The sequence below is a fragment of the Canis lupus genome, chromosome 14 (genome assembly GCF_048164855.1).
Source record: "Canis lupus baileyi chromosome 14, mCanLup2.hap1, whole genome shotgun sequence".
NCBI lineage: Eukaryota > Metazoa > Chordata > Mammalia > Carnivora > Canidae > Canis > Canis lupus.
This window is the reverse complement of record NC_132851.1, coordinates 44,487,553-44,501,732: the sequence shown is the minus strand read 5'-3', so window position 1 is coordinate 44,501,732 and position 14,180 is coordinate 44,487,553. Positions and strand designations below refer to the sequence as shown.

Genomic DNA, 14,180 nt, shown 5'->3' with positions numbered 1-14,180 from the left:
ACTGGAAAAATTTAAGACGAAGTGTATTCCCAGGTTTCAGATACCTTCCTCAAAGAGAAAGTCATGTAGTATGGTGTTTGGAGCAGAGGTTTAGATGGTCACACACATCTGAGTTTGCGTGCTTTTTCAGGCACTTCATAGGCAAGTGACTGGGTTATGTCAAGAAACTTCTTTAGCCTCCATTTTGGGATTTGTAACATGGGGTTAATAGTCGAATTTACCTCCTCTCCCATAGTGAAGTTTTTACAAATGACACTCTCAGGCCAAACACTCAGCCTGACACATCTAGTGCTCAAATGTGTTAGCTGTCATCTGGCTATCGGTCATGCACTTGGGGATTAACGTGGGAACTACACGTGTCTTTACAGAAGAAAAGCTGTTGCATGGTGTTCATGATGGTAGATCCTCAACCCCTCTCCTTCTGTACTCCAGCTGGGTGAGGAAGAAGGCCTCATCTGCAAGGGAAGGAGGAGGAGGAGGAGAAACCCGATGACAGTGAAGGACAGGAAAACCAGGCTTGTGTTCAGGTCCTCTTGGGACTTTCAGAGCTCCTTTTATCGTCTCATTTTACCTGAACATTTTGAGAATTCTTAATTGAAAATAACTGGTATTCAAAATTGTGTTCTAGGGCAATTGGTCCTCTAAATCCGTTGACTTACACTCTTCACTATTTTGAATGATTCATAGCTGGCTCGATTTTGTTTGCATTTAGATAACTAAAAAGACATTTTATAATAGTATAGACATTGCAGGTAAATGCTATTTATATTTTCAGGTTCATTAATTCAGCTGCAGATTATGTGCCTACCTGGTGGAAGGCATCATGCTAAGTGGAAGTTTATAATGGTATACAAGTAGCACCAGCCTTTATTGACTTTAGATTCTAAGGAGAAAGGAAGATGTCAATCAGATAATCCCACAACTAAAGAAAGGATTTACACAGTTTGAAAAATGCCACGATGGAAGTAAACTGAGTACTGTGAAGAGTGCAGATGGCCAAAAAAACTGTACTAGATAGAGTGGTTAGGGAGGCCTTTTTGAGGACCAAGACTAAGCCAAGACCGAAGGATGAAGGTGGATTGATGACATGAAAAGAGGATGGAGGGAGAGCACTCCAGGCTAGGAAGTAGCATGACCAAAGGCATAAAAAAAAAAAAGAAAAAAAAAAGAAATTATTTCATGGGACTGGTATATAATTCACAAAGAAAAGAAGCCATGATAAGAACTATTGATTTTATTCTCAGTTCTATGAGATAGTATTTAAGAGATTTAAGCTGAGGGATGACATGATCCCATTTCTGTCTTTAAAAAAAAAAAAAAAAAAATCCCTGTGGCTGGAGCGTGTCTAATGATTGGATGAGGTCAAATGAAGCTGGGATAGCACAATACATGTTATTTGGTCCAGGCAGGAGATAATTGTGAGTTAGATAGACTGGGTGGGGATTATGAGGAGAAACAGGTTACGGATGAGCTAGGCTAAAAAGCGAAGTTTGTATTTTATCTTTCTCCCGTATTTTTAATACTTATTTCATCGCCAACTGTTCATTGTCATTGTCCCACCATATGAGTAAAGCATTCGACATGAAAGAGAGAAATCCTATTACCTAGTTAAAGAAGTTAAATTTCTTTATTTGCAAATTGAGGTCATGCATTGTAGATGGTCATTCCTCTTGTTAAAATATGTCTACATTTCTTTTATTCATTCCCTCATCCATTCAACCAATATTTGAATAACTTGTAAGAGTCCAAATGTTGCGTCCTTTATTAAATGCGTGGCTTTGATTGTTTGTTTTTCATGTAAATGACAACAAAAAATGGTTCTCCAGGACAATGATAATCATTGATTTTACTCTGGGACTTTTCCTTACGGTTTTAGGACTCCTTTATTTTCCTAGATTTCGTCTTTCTAGTGGATAATGATGTTTAATCAAGATACTTTTCTTCAGAATTTGAACTGGAGTTTGGAAAACGTTAAGTAGCAGGCTCAACCCACATTCTGTTAATTCTTCTATTTTCCAATAGAAAAAAGAAAAAGCCTCTGTCATGATACAGAACAATGCTTACGCGGTGGCTGTTGCCAATTATGCCCCGAATCTTTCAAAAGACCCAGTTCTGTCCACCATCTCCAAGAGCGCAACCACGCCAGAACCCAATAAGAAGCCGGAAAACAAGCCAGCGGAAGCCAAGAAAACCTTCAACAGTGTTAGCAAAATCGATAGAATGTCTAGGATAGTTTTCCCAGTTTTGTTTGGTACCTTTAATCTAGTTTACTGGGCTACGTATTTAAACAGAGAACCTGTATTAGGGGTCAGCCCTTGAATCTAGACGCAGGTTATCTTTGGGATGTATAGCGACATAAAACCTTGTTTGTTTTGCTATGTACAGTCTGACTAATAACTGCTAATTTGTGAGCCAACATGTACAGTGTGTATATAGCCACCGAGCTCACCAGTAGACCTCTAACGGAGACACGCACCTGCTACCTTGTGGCACCGCAGGCAGAGAGCACCCCATACCCAAAGAGCCATTGCCTTTTTGAAAGATTGATCCCGGGAACTCGTTTAAAGTGGATTTCACATGACCTGACTTGTTTCCTACTGTTCCAACAGTGATGAAGATGGGATCCTATACCACACTTTGTGAACTCTTTTGAGTTAGGTCTTAAATAGGACTATTTTCCACTGTTGCCCTTTACGTGACTTAACACTGTCCTTCTGAGGCGAGTCCTCCCAAGTCCCAGAACCTCGTATCTGCGACATCAATTCCCTTCATTAAGTGCTCAGAATCCCTGCTAGTGTAATTGGAAGCTTAGCACACATCAGAAGAAAAACTAGAGACCTGAAATCAGCTTTTAATTACTCCGCGTAGCATCTATAGCACATGTTACCGCATGACAAGCTCAAATAATTACGAGTCACTCCTGACAGGATGTTAATTATGCCTAGAATTTAGTAACCATCAGAATGTCATGGTCATTACATTTTAGCATCAGAGTTTATTTGAGAGTGATAATTAAAATCCTACAGGTTATTTTAATCATTGGAAACTACCTTAAATTAAAAAAATAATAAAAAAACAAAAAGACAAACGTGTCTTACCCTTTCCAGGTATGTGTTGTATCGAAATTGATCAGCTAAATTTTCTTGGTGCTGGAGACTGGACAAAGCATCCAGCTTGGCTGCTGTGGAGCAACGTTCATACTGGATTAGAAAAGTGTGCCAAAAACTCCCACCGGTGAGAATTCCTAGGTGTCCCAGCGTATCAATGAGCACTTACACGATTCTCCTCTTTCCTGTTTACTGCAAATTTTGCCTTAAGGCTTCTCGTCATCAGGACTCAGAAGCCACTAATTACAAAGGAAAGGGCAGTTAGTTGGCACATTTTTCTGTCTTGAAGCAGTGCTTTCAGATAAGAATTAATGTAAATCTGCTTTTGTAAATTGCAACTTTAAATTAAACTGACTCAAATTTACAACAGCTTTGTATACCAGAAGAGGTTTTGGTAAGAGTTGAACATTTTTAAACAGAAACTTTAAAGCCTCACCAACAGATTGTGGATTAATTCACACGCACACACATAAACGAGTGTGCGCACACGCACACACTAATTAACTAAATTAGAACACACACACACAAATAGCTAAATCGGAAACCAGTTTGCAATTTTATATAACTACTAATTATTAATGAGCAAAATTCATTTTTCTTTTAATATTTAAAATATACTCTCTATACCCCTGAAATGCATTAATAGAGGTTAACAATTGTGTCTCATGCCTAGATTTAACATTTTTGGCAAATCCAAAATCCTTTTAACTCACATCTACATTAGCAGTTATTAGTTGACTTTTACTAATAGATACACCTTTATGATGGTGTTTTTGTAGAAACATAAGTAGTCCAATAGTGGCATTTCTTGCAGTTTTGTACAGTATTTCAGTATAGTGCATAAATAAGTATGTTCATAAAATCAAATAAAAGGAGTATCTTATGGAAATAAGAAAAATCACAACAAAAATTGCTATTCATTTGCCTCGTTTAAATTTCATTTTTTTTCATTTTCTTTGTTTTAGTGTGATTCTATTATGTGCTTTGCATGACTGTATTAATACCAAGGTCACAAAATGCATCTTATTAACAGAATTTGCCGTGAAGACAGCCTCGACATTAAAAATTCCCTCACCAAAGGTAATCCATAATCCTTAATAAAATTGTTACATGAGCTAATAAATGTATTTCTTTAATTCCCTTCCAGTTAGAGCTTCTTTCTCATCTAAATAGTTTTAACATGTGCACTTTATTTATACATTGAAATGGAACATATCCTATTTTCCTACACATTTAAGTATAGCCTAGACCCTCTGTAGAGTTTAGGAAAGTGTGCAAGAGTCTAAGAAAGTGCACCATGCTTTTGAGGGCAAGCAATAAAAATGCTCTGTATGGTATGCATTATTAGACACTTTAAAAATATTGTTCTTATAAGTTATGCATTTCCCCCTTTTTTATTTTTTATTTTTTTATACATTTCCCCCTTAATGTCGGACTATAAATTACAAATTTATAAGTGTGTACATATGTAAAAAATAGTTGTAAATAGCAGTTTCTGTGTGACAACAGAAAAGACTCATCTTTACCTTTGACAAAGGGCTGCACCTACATTGATGGCACCAGTTTTATTAACATTTATGGTAGATTGGCCAGAAAAGTTATCGTCATTCTTATTTTTAGTTTCAATAGCCAAAATCCCATTCGAGCTTAAAAATATCCTTAAAGTTCAGATCTTCAGGTAATGTAGATCAGAATTTTCTCTTATTTTGCCACTTTGCTGTGTTTTTTAATGCACTTCTTAATCTTTTAAAGTTTAGATAAATCAAAGGGAGCTTTTGGTCTTACTGGAGAGAGGGAGGCTGCTCCATGGAAAATGATTTTAAATTATAGAAAGAACCATCGTGTTTACAATTATTCTCCCTTCCATAAACTGGTCTGAAGATGCAAAATAAAAGTGACATGAATTTATTAAAATAAGACCAACTTTTCAGGAAATACATTTTTAATAAACCAACAGAGGTCTCCTTGGCCCATAATATGATGCCTATTTTATGCAGTTGTATCTTGACATAAAGAGTTATGGTATGTACAAAATGTAGATAAATACATGTGCATATACAGAGATAAAGTCTCCTTATTGTATAGCTGCTGCTCTGATTCAGCTAATATTTATTCAACAAATATTTTTTTACCTCCTACTATGTCCATGCCATGGGGGATGATGTTACTAACATTCATATCACACCCACAGAATTTAGTTGAAAATTAAAGTCCATCTTTTTCTAAAGACCTAAGATCAAAGGCTAAATGGAACACATGAATTAATTTAGCACTGAGAGTTGTTCAAATAAGTTATAAGATCATGAGTGTGTTACGATAGTGGCTGCTTTGTTTTTTCCTCCTATTTGTGTTCCTATTTTTTAAAACAAAAATGGAACAAATATAACCATTTAGTAGTGATTTTAAACGTCAGTGATTTTTAAAATGCCAGTGTTACTATTTAGCTATCTTCAGGGATCTCTCTCGAATTTATCTCAGGTGTGGATAAGTGATCCCTTCAGTGATATTTCCTTTTTTTTTTTTTTTCCTAAATGTTTCACGGTTTATTTAAAAAGAACACAGACGCTATTATCTCACTCATATTTTTGTTATATCTCCCTTGTGTGTTTATGATGCGATTCTTTTTATATTCCTGGCTAGGGAACTGAACTCTGTCTGCTATGGTATCATAGATTCTAGAGGGGCGCCAACGCTCTGTGAATACTGTACTTTGGCGTGGCCTGGTATCATTTCAATGGGAGGACAAGGGAAGTAAGTCAAGTCACCTTTTGCAAAGTCATGGTTCTTCAGCATCTATTAAGACTTTTCAAATGCTCCATTCCTGATGTCTCAGACAATGCCAATGAAACACTGAAATGTTTATTATTCAACTTGAAATCCGAGACCATGTCAATAGGTTTATTAATATGAATAGGTTTACCAAACACCAAACTGTATAGGTTGTCCCTGTTGTTAGTCTTCTGGCATTCCTACATGCATTTGTGTATTTTTGAAGCAATTTGAAGATTTTTTTTTTCATATAAAAGATTCAGAATTTCAAGGGAATCAAGCTGATCCATTGCTACCCTGTAGTACATTTATTTTCATTTTTTTAAAATTTAAATTCAATTAATTAACATATAGTGTATGATTAGTTTCAGAGGTAGAGGTCAGTGACTCATCAATTGCGTAGAACACCCAGGGCTCATTACATCACATGGCCTCCTTCATCCCCACCACGCAGTTGCCCCATCCCCCCACTCCCCTCCCCTACAGCAACCCTCAGTTTGTTTCCTATGATTAAGAGTCTCTAATGGTTTGTCTCCCTCTCTGCTTTCATCTTTAGTTTTCCCTCCCTTCCCCTATGCTCCTCTGTTTTGTTTCTTAAATCCCACATATGAATGAAATCATATGATAATTGTCTTTCTCTGATTGAGTTAATTTTCTTATTAGCATAATACCTTCCAGTTCCATCCAGTTGTTGCAAATGGCAAGATTTATATAAAAAGGTACAGAATTTCGAGGGAATCAAGCTGACCCATTGCTATTCTGTAGTGCATTTATATTCCTTTTAATTGAGGTCTCATAGGCACCATGGGTTTTCCTCTTACTAATCCAGAGTATATCGAAATGTACCATTTAAACTGGGGAGGGCTGTGGTTATTTTTAATATCCATGCTTGGAAACCAGAGACACTGTATCAGAATCACTCATAACAGTGTGCACAAGTATGATCTTTTTTCTTTTTTGAAATCATACTTTAAAAGATGAAATCCAGTACAAAATGAAATTTTTAATATCTATAATCTTTTATAACCAACATTTGTATAAAAGATACTACTGTTTTCCGTTAGTGTAATCACTCCTGTTTTCATCATTCAACAACTAATTCAAGACCTCAAAAACAGGGAAAGAAATATCAAAGAGAAAAGCCCACTAGAAAAAAATGAGGCTGTTGCTAATTAAACTTAGTGAAGCATTTTCCCTTTTTAACTCCCAAGAAAAGGGAGAAATTAAACATGCAGAAGTGTACGCAGAAATGTTTAACAGTTACGATTCCATCATGGTAAGCATCATGATTAAAATAACTAAGAGAAATGAAGTTCATGTGAAGGCATACAAGGAAAGGTAATCAAAATATTACTCAAAATCTATTTCTTCTAACAATTTTGTATCATGTTTTTCTTAAAAATTCTTAATCATCCAACATATTTATACCACTGTTTTCAACTTTATTTAGTTGAAATATTCTATATTTGTCTGTATATATATAAAGAACATTTTCTCATATACATAATTATATACCACACGTTAAATCATTTTATGTTGTTGCTGATACATACCATCAGTTAATATTATTGCCAGTAGGGAAGGATAACCCATAGATGTTTCAGTTTATAGTAATGTCCCAAAGAACACTCAGTAAGTTCTTAGATTTGATTAGAAGTGTGTGTGTGTATGTGAGTGTGTGTGTGTGTGTGTGTGTGTGTGTATTTTCAGGTGTGAAAGAACATTTTGAGAAATTCGGATAATTTTATGAAATCTAAACAATTTATTTTATTAATTGGATCCAATCTCAAGTGTAGCTCTTATTAACTACCAATTAACGTACTCCATAGTTTTTTTTTTTTCAATAGATCCATAACAAACTTACTGGAATTTAGTCTTGAGCCACACGTATGGTTAGAAATAGTGTTCCTATAAAGTTGTGAACATCTTTCTGATGTATTTCTGGTTGGCTCAAATGATTTCACAATTCTGTTTGTAAGGCAGGATAGGAAAATCTTTGAATTCCAAGTTTGTAAATGGAGGTTTGTGAAAGGTTTCATTAAGTTAAATATCTGGTTAATCATATGCAAATACCTAGTCATCTGTGTTCATTACTGGTTAGTCTCATACCTTTTTGAATTGAAATGGTTCTGAGTTTCTTCTTACAAGAGCTCATCACATGCTAGTCAAAATTCCAAGCCCTTCACATAGAGTACCTCGTTCAGTCCTCACAACAACCGGAAATCACTGTGTGATTCTTAAAATTCTGGAAGTTTAGAATTTCTATATAGCACACCAACATGCTAGTCTAACACATATTTTAGACAAAATTTTTTTAAAGCTGTATTTTTCTTTGCTTTAATTCAAATTTATATTCATGCCATTTGGGGATCATCGATCCATTGAAAAGTCCACTATCTGCTTTTCTATATGCCAAACCAAGCAAACACTGAACCATACAGCAACCAAGAAACCATTTTTGTGAAACTAGTTATTCACAAACATTGGTTACAACTTAGTTTCTAGGAGTATGTTACATTTTTATTTTTTGGACCATGGGCAATGATAGTGTATAAAAATGCTTAAAATTGATTAAACACATTCTTTATTTTGTGTTTTTCTTCCCCCCCCCCCCATTTTTTTTCCAGTCTTGTTAGGGGGTCAGAGAGGTTTTGTTTTATTTGCTAGATGGTTGGTTGGTTTCATGACATTTAAACTCATTGGACTTAAAGGATTATGTATTGATTTCATCCATTTATTGCAAGCTACTATTAATGGAAAAAAATCTAAACTGACCCTAAATTCATGTCAGAGTTGGGACTGTTAGTGTTGAAATAGCTCAGTTGATGTGAAAATTTCAGTTTGTCATGCTTCGTTTTAAAAGACTTACTTTACCATCACATTGCTAATTCCAGCCTTAATATTAGTGTATAAATATGAGTCTTTCCAACAAAGTTTATTTGTGAGAACAAATGATTTAGGAAAGCAAAGGATTTAGATACAGAATTACTTTAGAAATAATGGCTGGTAGATTCGTTCTCATTTATTTATTTTAAAAATACTAACATAGTAGTTGAAGCACTTGGTTGTGTTCTAGACTCTGCATAATATGTGAAGAAGTCTAATGTATGATTAGAATGGCCTAAATGAAACTGAACCTCGAGCCACAATTTTTATGAATTAAACTTTACCATCCAGGATAAGTCCTTGATTACTTATTAATCTTAGGTGCCTGCTCCATAATTGATTTCAAGTTTGTTGGTATCCTGTTTTTCTCCATCTTCTTCTGAGCAGATACAAATTCAGGTTTTGATGTGCTGTAAAATGAGAAATGTGACCTTTCATGAAATATTCCCTTTAGAGTTGACATGCGTGAAAACTTACAAAAGCTTCTTATCTGTTGCTAAATTTGGAGAAGAAAAAAAAACTCAGAAAGGAAGTGTTTTCCCCCTGCTACACATAAATAAAAAAATTACATGCATAGAGAATGCATGATACAGCTCCAACCCTAAACTTTAAATATTCACATTAGGTGAAATTTGAAATTTTCTGGGTGACAGTATACTTGTATGGTAGGTTTTCTTGTTTGAGAAAATCATTCGAGAGCTAATAATATTTGTAATTTGTGACCTTGTTGTAATTGGGAAAAGTCACTATTTTTCACATATGTAAGATAATTTGACCGTTATTGAATGTGCCATTATGCTTGCTGTCTAAAAAAACAAAACAAAACAAAAAAACAAAAAACAAAAACCTAAGCAATCACATGCAAATTAATGCTAAACATTATCTTTTTGTATTTATTAAAATTAATTTAAATATATTTGATCTGAAAATTGTGTTCTTTGTACTCTGGTCATTCATACATGTTTGCTTACAAGAATTAAATTTATTGTAAATGTGATTTTTTTATATTGGGATATAACAGTGGTATTTTGTAATAGCAATTTTAAATGTTGTTAATTTCCATATTTCTTTTTAAAATAAAAAGCTATAAGGTGACAAGGAAAGTATAAACCTACCCTGAAATTTTAGGGCGGGGGGGTTCATGAATTGCTAATGTGGATTCCTTTAACACGTCAAGAAAGTGGTGCTGTGGAAAATATAAGTTCACCCAGAAAATTGACTACCTTCTATCATAAAAGTTCACATTTACATGACAGCATTCAATAAAATAAATAACTTTTTTTGTTAGATAGACTCAAGTTCATCATTCTGTTTGTAAAATGGGGAATCTTGCAGCTTTCTTATTCTCTTAATTTAATGCAATATTATTTAAATGACCTATTCAATTATTATTGCAAGTATCACTGAAATGCAATACTTTTAAAAGTAAAAAGGATATGATAGCAAAGCAATTTTTATCAACATGGTAAGTTCTCATGTAATATTTCTCAAGTCTACCCACATTTTAAAATCACCTGAGGACTTGTTTTTGTTTTTTGCTTTCCTTTTAGAATGGGGAGGTGGAAGGGCAAAGGGAGAGGGAGGGAGGGAGGGAGAGAGAGAGAGAGAGAGAATCTGAAGCAGGTTCCCCACCCAGCATGGAGCCAGACCCAGGGTTAGATCTTACAACCCTCACCCCATAACCTGAGCTGAAATCAAGAGTCAGTAGCTTAACCAACCAAGCCACCCAAGCACCTCTCACCTGAGTTTTCAAAAAACAAATAAACAAAAACATTGGTCCTACACAGCTTGTCCAAAAGCTTTTAATTTATCTATATTAGTAAAGAAAAAAGAAACGACCATAAAGTGAAATGAATGTTACAGGTTAATTTTTCATATAATCTAGTGAATTTAAGTGACAATATCAAACTTTACATAACAGTATTCATTCTTGAAATATAATAAGCAATTGATTAGAATTATTCTTACTCTTAATTTAACACCCTATAATTTGTACCCTGTGGTTAATTATGAACAATATGAATGTGTGTACATGACAAATGTCATTTTCAGCCTATGGTTTTGAATTAAGTCTTTAAAAAATTATTTAGATGAACATGTTTTTGCTGCTATTTAATTTACTTAAATTGAGGGAAAGTGCACTCAATTTAAATATCGAGGGTATTTACCCTGAGATGCCCCATGATCACATCTCAGTAAAATTATAGCCAGCAAAATGCTACGTTCTTCAACAGTATTCAGCCAGTTTCCCCAGCACCAATTTAGAGTCCAGGCTCCGTCAAATTCATGTAGATGAAAGCATGCCATCAATGGAAGCATTTATGTCACCTTTGCTCTCAAGAATTCAGGAAAGAAGCAAGTGAGGTTTCAAAGGGCTTTCTCTGGAGTTAGGAGTTTTGTCCCATCTTTAAAATGTAAAACCCAGAAAACTGCTGAGAAAGCAATAAGACTCAAATAATAGTAGTCCCTGAAGATTGTTACACTGCCACATGGAAAAAGGCTTATATTCTCAGGTCTGGGGTCAATACTAACTCTTGAAGGTTTTCTGATATAGACAGAAAACTAGAAAAGTGGAACCACTAGAAGCAAGTGGTAAAAATAGCATTACATCCCTTGATTGCCCCTTGAGAAAATGTTGATTTTATCCCAGGTTCTTGGTTTAAGAAATGAAAAAAATGAATATTTTTTAAAATGTTAACCTTTCTCTAATGCACATTTGGAAGCTTTGATTAATTGGTGTCCATTTACCTGGAAAATTCACTCCTGTGGAACAGTTTATTCCATTTTAATGGTTTAAAATCTTATACATTTCCTCCATGAATCAATAAAAATAGTCTTTCAAAGAATTTCTAAATTCTGCCTTCACCTCTGGAAACGTAAAAACATCTAAACTAATAACTGAAAAATATCCGTTTTGAATTGCTTGTACACTTAACTGTTTAAAAGCTAGCTCTCCTTCCAAACTAAAATGCTCATGAAATCTCAGATAAATGTAAAAATGAAAGAACTGCTCAGTCTTTGAAAGTCATCACGCCTGCCCCCTGGGCTTTACAGGAAGACTTCACGATGGGCGTGTGTAGGGGTCACCCCAAGGCTTATGTCAAACTCCACTTCGTGCCAGACAACAGGGTCTGTACCTGGGGAGGAAGTGTTCATCATTCTCTTATTCTTTCTCTTGTTTTAAACTTTACCTACTATTGATCATTACATTCCTCTTTTGGATGTTCCAGTATCCTAGCCGGGAATGATAATGAACATTTTAGCTCCTCCAGGTAGCTCTAGGTTGTGTTGAAGTTCCAGTACTTTACGGAAAGTTAGGGCTGCTTCTTGAGTCAGCATCTTTGCCATGACTCCTTTGCCCAAGAGCAAGAGCAGCCTCCAGCTACCCTGAACACAGAAGGAACACAGCAGAAGGATAGATGGTGGCTCAGAGTGACCATTGAAGCCTCCGAAGTCAGGGAAGGTAGGACTGGGTTACGGGCTTTACAGATGTGTTAGAGTAACTACTCAGTGCCTGTGGAGCTCCATTCAAATTTCTTAGTACAATAACTAGTCTGATCAGAGCATTTTGGTTCAATCAGCTCTATCATCTAAAGTAAAAAAGAGGGGCACGTGGGTGGCTCAGTGGGTTGAGCGTCTATCTTTGGCTCAGGTCATGATCCCAGAGTCCTTGCTCAGCAAGGGGTCTGTTTCTCCCTCTCCCTCTGCAGCTTCCCCTGCTTGTGCGCTTGCTCTCTCTTTCTCTTTTTCTGCCAAATAAATAAGATCTTTAAAAAAAATAAAGTAAAAAAGATAAACACAGCTGCTGAGCCCAACCCTCTCTGCGGGGAGAAGGCAGTGTTGAAGAGGGGCAAAGGTTCAGCATACACCTCAAATACTGGCTATTACACTCAAATAATATACTTTTTTATACTTTGGAAGACTTTTATACTTTCATTAATGGAAGACTCCATTAATGAAAACATTTAAAAATACATTAAAAAAAAGGACAATTAAAAGACTAGTGTTCCCAGTGCTTATATATCCCATTATATTTTCCATTCGATACAAATCAACTACTTACGGATGCTAAAATTTGTAACTGAGATGTTAAGGTGCATATGTCTGCATCATCTATGTAACCTAAAAATATAATGAGCATGGAGGAGAGCAGAGAACACAGGACTTTCATCGATTTTGACGTAGACATCTCCACTGTCAAAGTTAACGTGTGCTTAGTTTACACTGGGGTGAGAAGTCATCTTCTTTATGACCACTGCCCTTATCAGCATTGCCCCTCAAGACGAATGGAGGTGACTGGTGACTCAGGTAAGTGGGTCCTGATGTAGAAGTGGGGTCCTCCTAGAAGACAAATGTTTTTCATCACCAAAGAAATTTATTAGGAAATACAGTCTGATAGAAAAAAATTCTTCTTGTTGGAAAAAAAGTGAAAAAGAATGATGTTTTCATCACACGATGTAGAAGAGGTTCCATAGGTGTTTTTTTTTCCAATTTTTTTTGTGGTAAATATATATAACATATGTACTACCTTAACCATCTTAAGTGTACAGTTTAGTGGTATTAAGTATATTCATACTGTTGTGCAAACATCGCCACCATCATCTCCAGAACTCCTTTCATCTTGCAGAATTGAAACTCCATACCCATTAAACTATTATTCCCCACAAGCCCCCTTCCGTTAGCCCCTGGCAACCACTGCTCTATATTTTAATCCCCGTTTTTCCACCACATCCCAGGCTCTAATTAACCCCCATTCTACTCTGCTACTATGAATTCAGTTTTTTAATGAAATTATTTTTTATTCCATATATAAGAAGACAAAACTTTTTTTTTCTGTTTGTTTAATTTTTTTATTTATTTATTTGTGATAGTCATACAGAGAGAGAGAGAGAGACAGAGACATAGGCAGAGGGAGAGGCAGGCTTCATGCACTGGGAGCCCGACTTGGGATTCGATCCGGGGTCTCCAGGATCACGCCCTGGGCCAAAGGCAGGCGCCAAACCGCTGCGCCACCCAGGGATCCCAAGAAGACAAAACTTTTATGTCATCTTTGCTTTAGAGGATTCAGAAAGAAAGAGACTGAGATATCAAAGCGCTCTCCATGGAATTAGGATTTTTGCCTTCCCTGTTTCCAGGACTAGATAGAGACTAGAGCTTAATATCAAACAAATTATTCAGGCAAGGAATAGTATAGAGCAACCACAAACAACATGTCCCAGCTGCATGAACAGAGCCCAAACGAGGGGACGAGATGAGCGGAGTGGAATTGGAACACCTGTTGTAAGTGAAGGAAATACAGTCCCTATTGATGAACCAGAAGGAACTAGAAAACTTTCATTGTCTTCATTACCCTTCATAATGCAAGCTGGAGAACACTAACATTACATAAAATAGGTAAGATGAAATCAGATTTTGAGA

At 35.7% G+C, this 14,180-nt stretch overlaps 1 protein-coding gene across 20 annotated transcripts in view; it reads left to right on the top strand.

Annotated features, from left to right (window-relative positions):
- Window positions 1-14,180, top strand: part of GABRA2 (gamma-aminobutyric acid type A receptor subunit alpha2) — a 163,626-nt gene that overhangs the window by 118,543 nt on the left and 30,903 nt on the right. For 7 of the 20 annotated variants that reach the window (XM_072774929.1, XM_072774928.1, XM_072774927.1 and 4 more), the window contains one exon: window positions 2,023-10,053. In XM_072774929.1, coding sequence (XP_072631030.1) covers window positions 2,023-2,319 — 297 coding nt within the window. In that variant the 3' untranslated portion in view covers window positions 2,320-10,053. Of the gene's footprint in view, window positions 1-368; window positions 528-2,022; window positions 10,054-14,180 lie in introns of those variants that run through there. The other 13 variants (XR_012007074.1, XM_072774936.1, XM_072774940.1 and 10 more) reach the window with 9 other exon arrangements.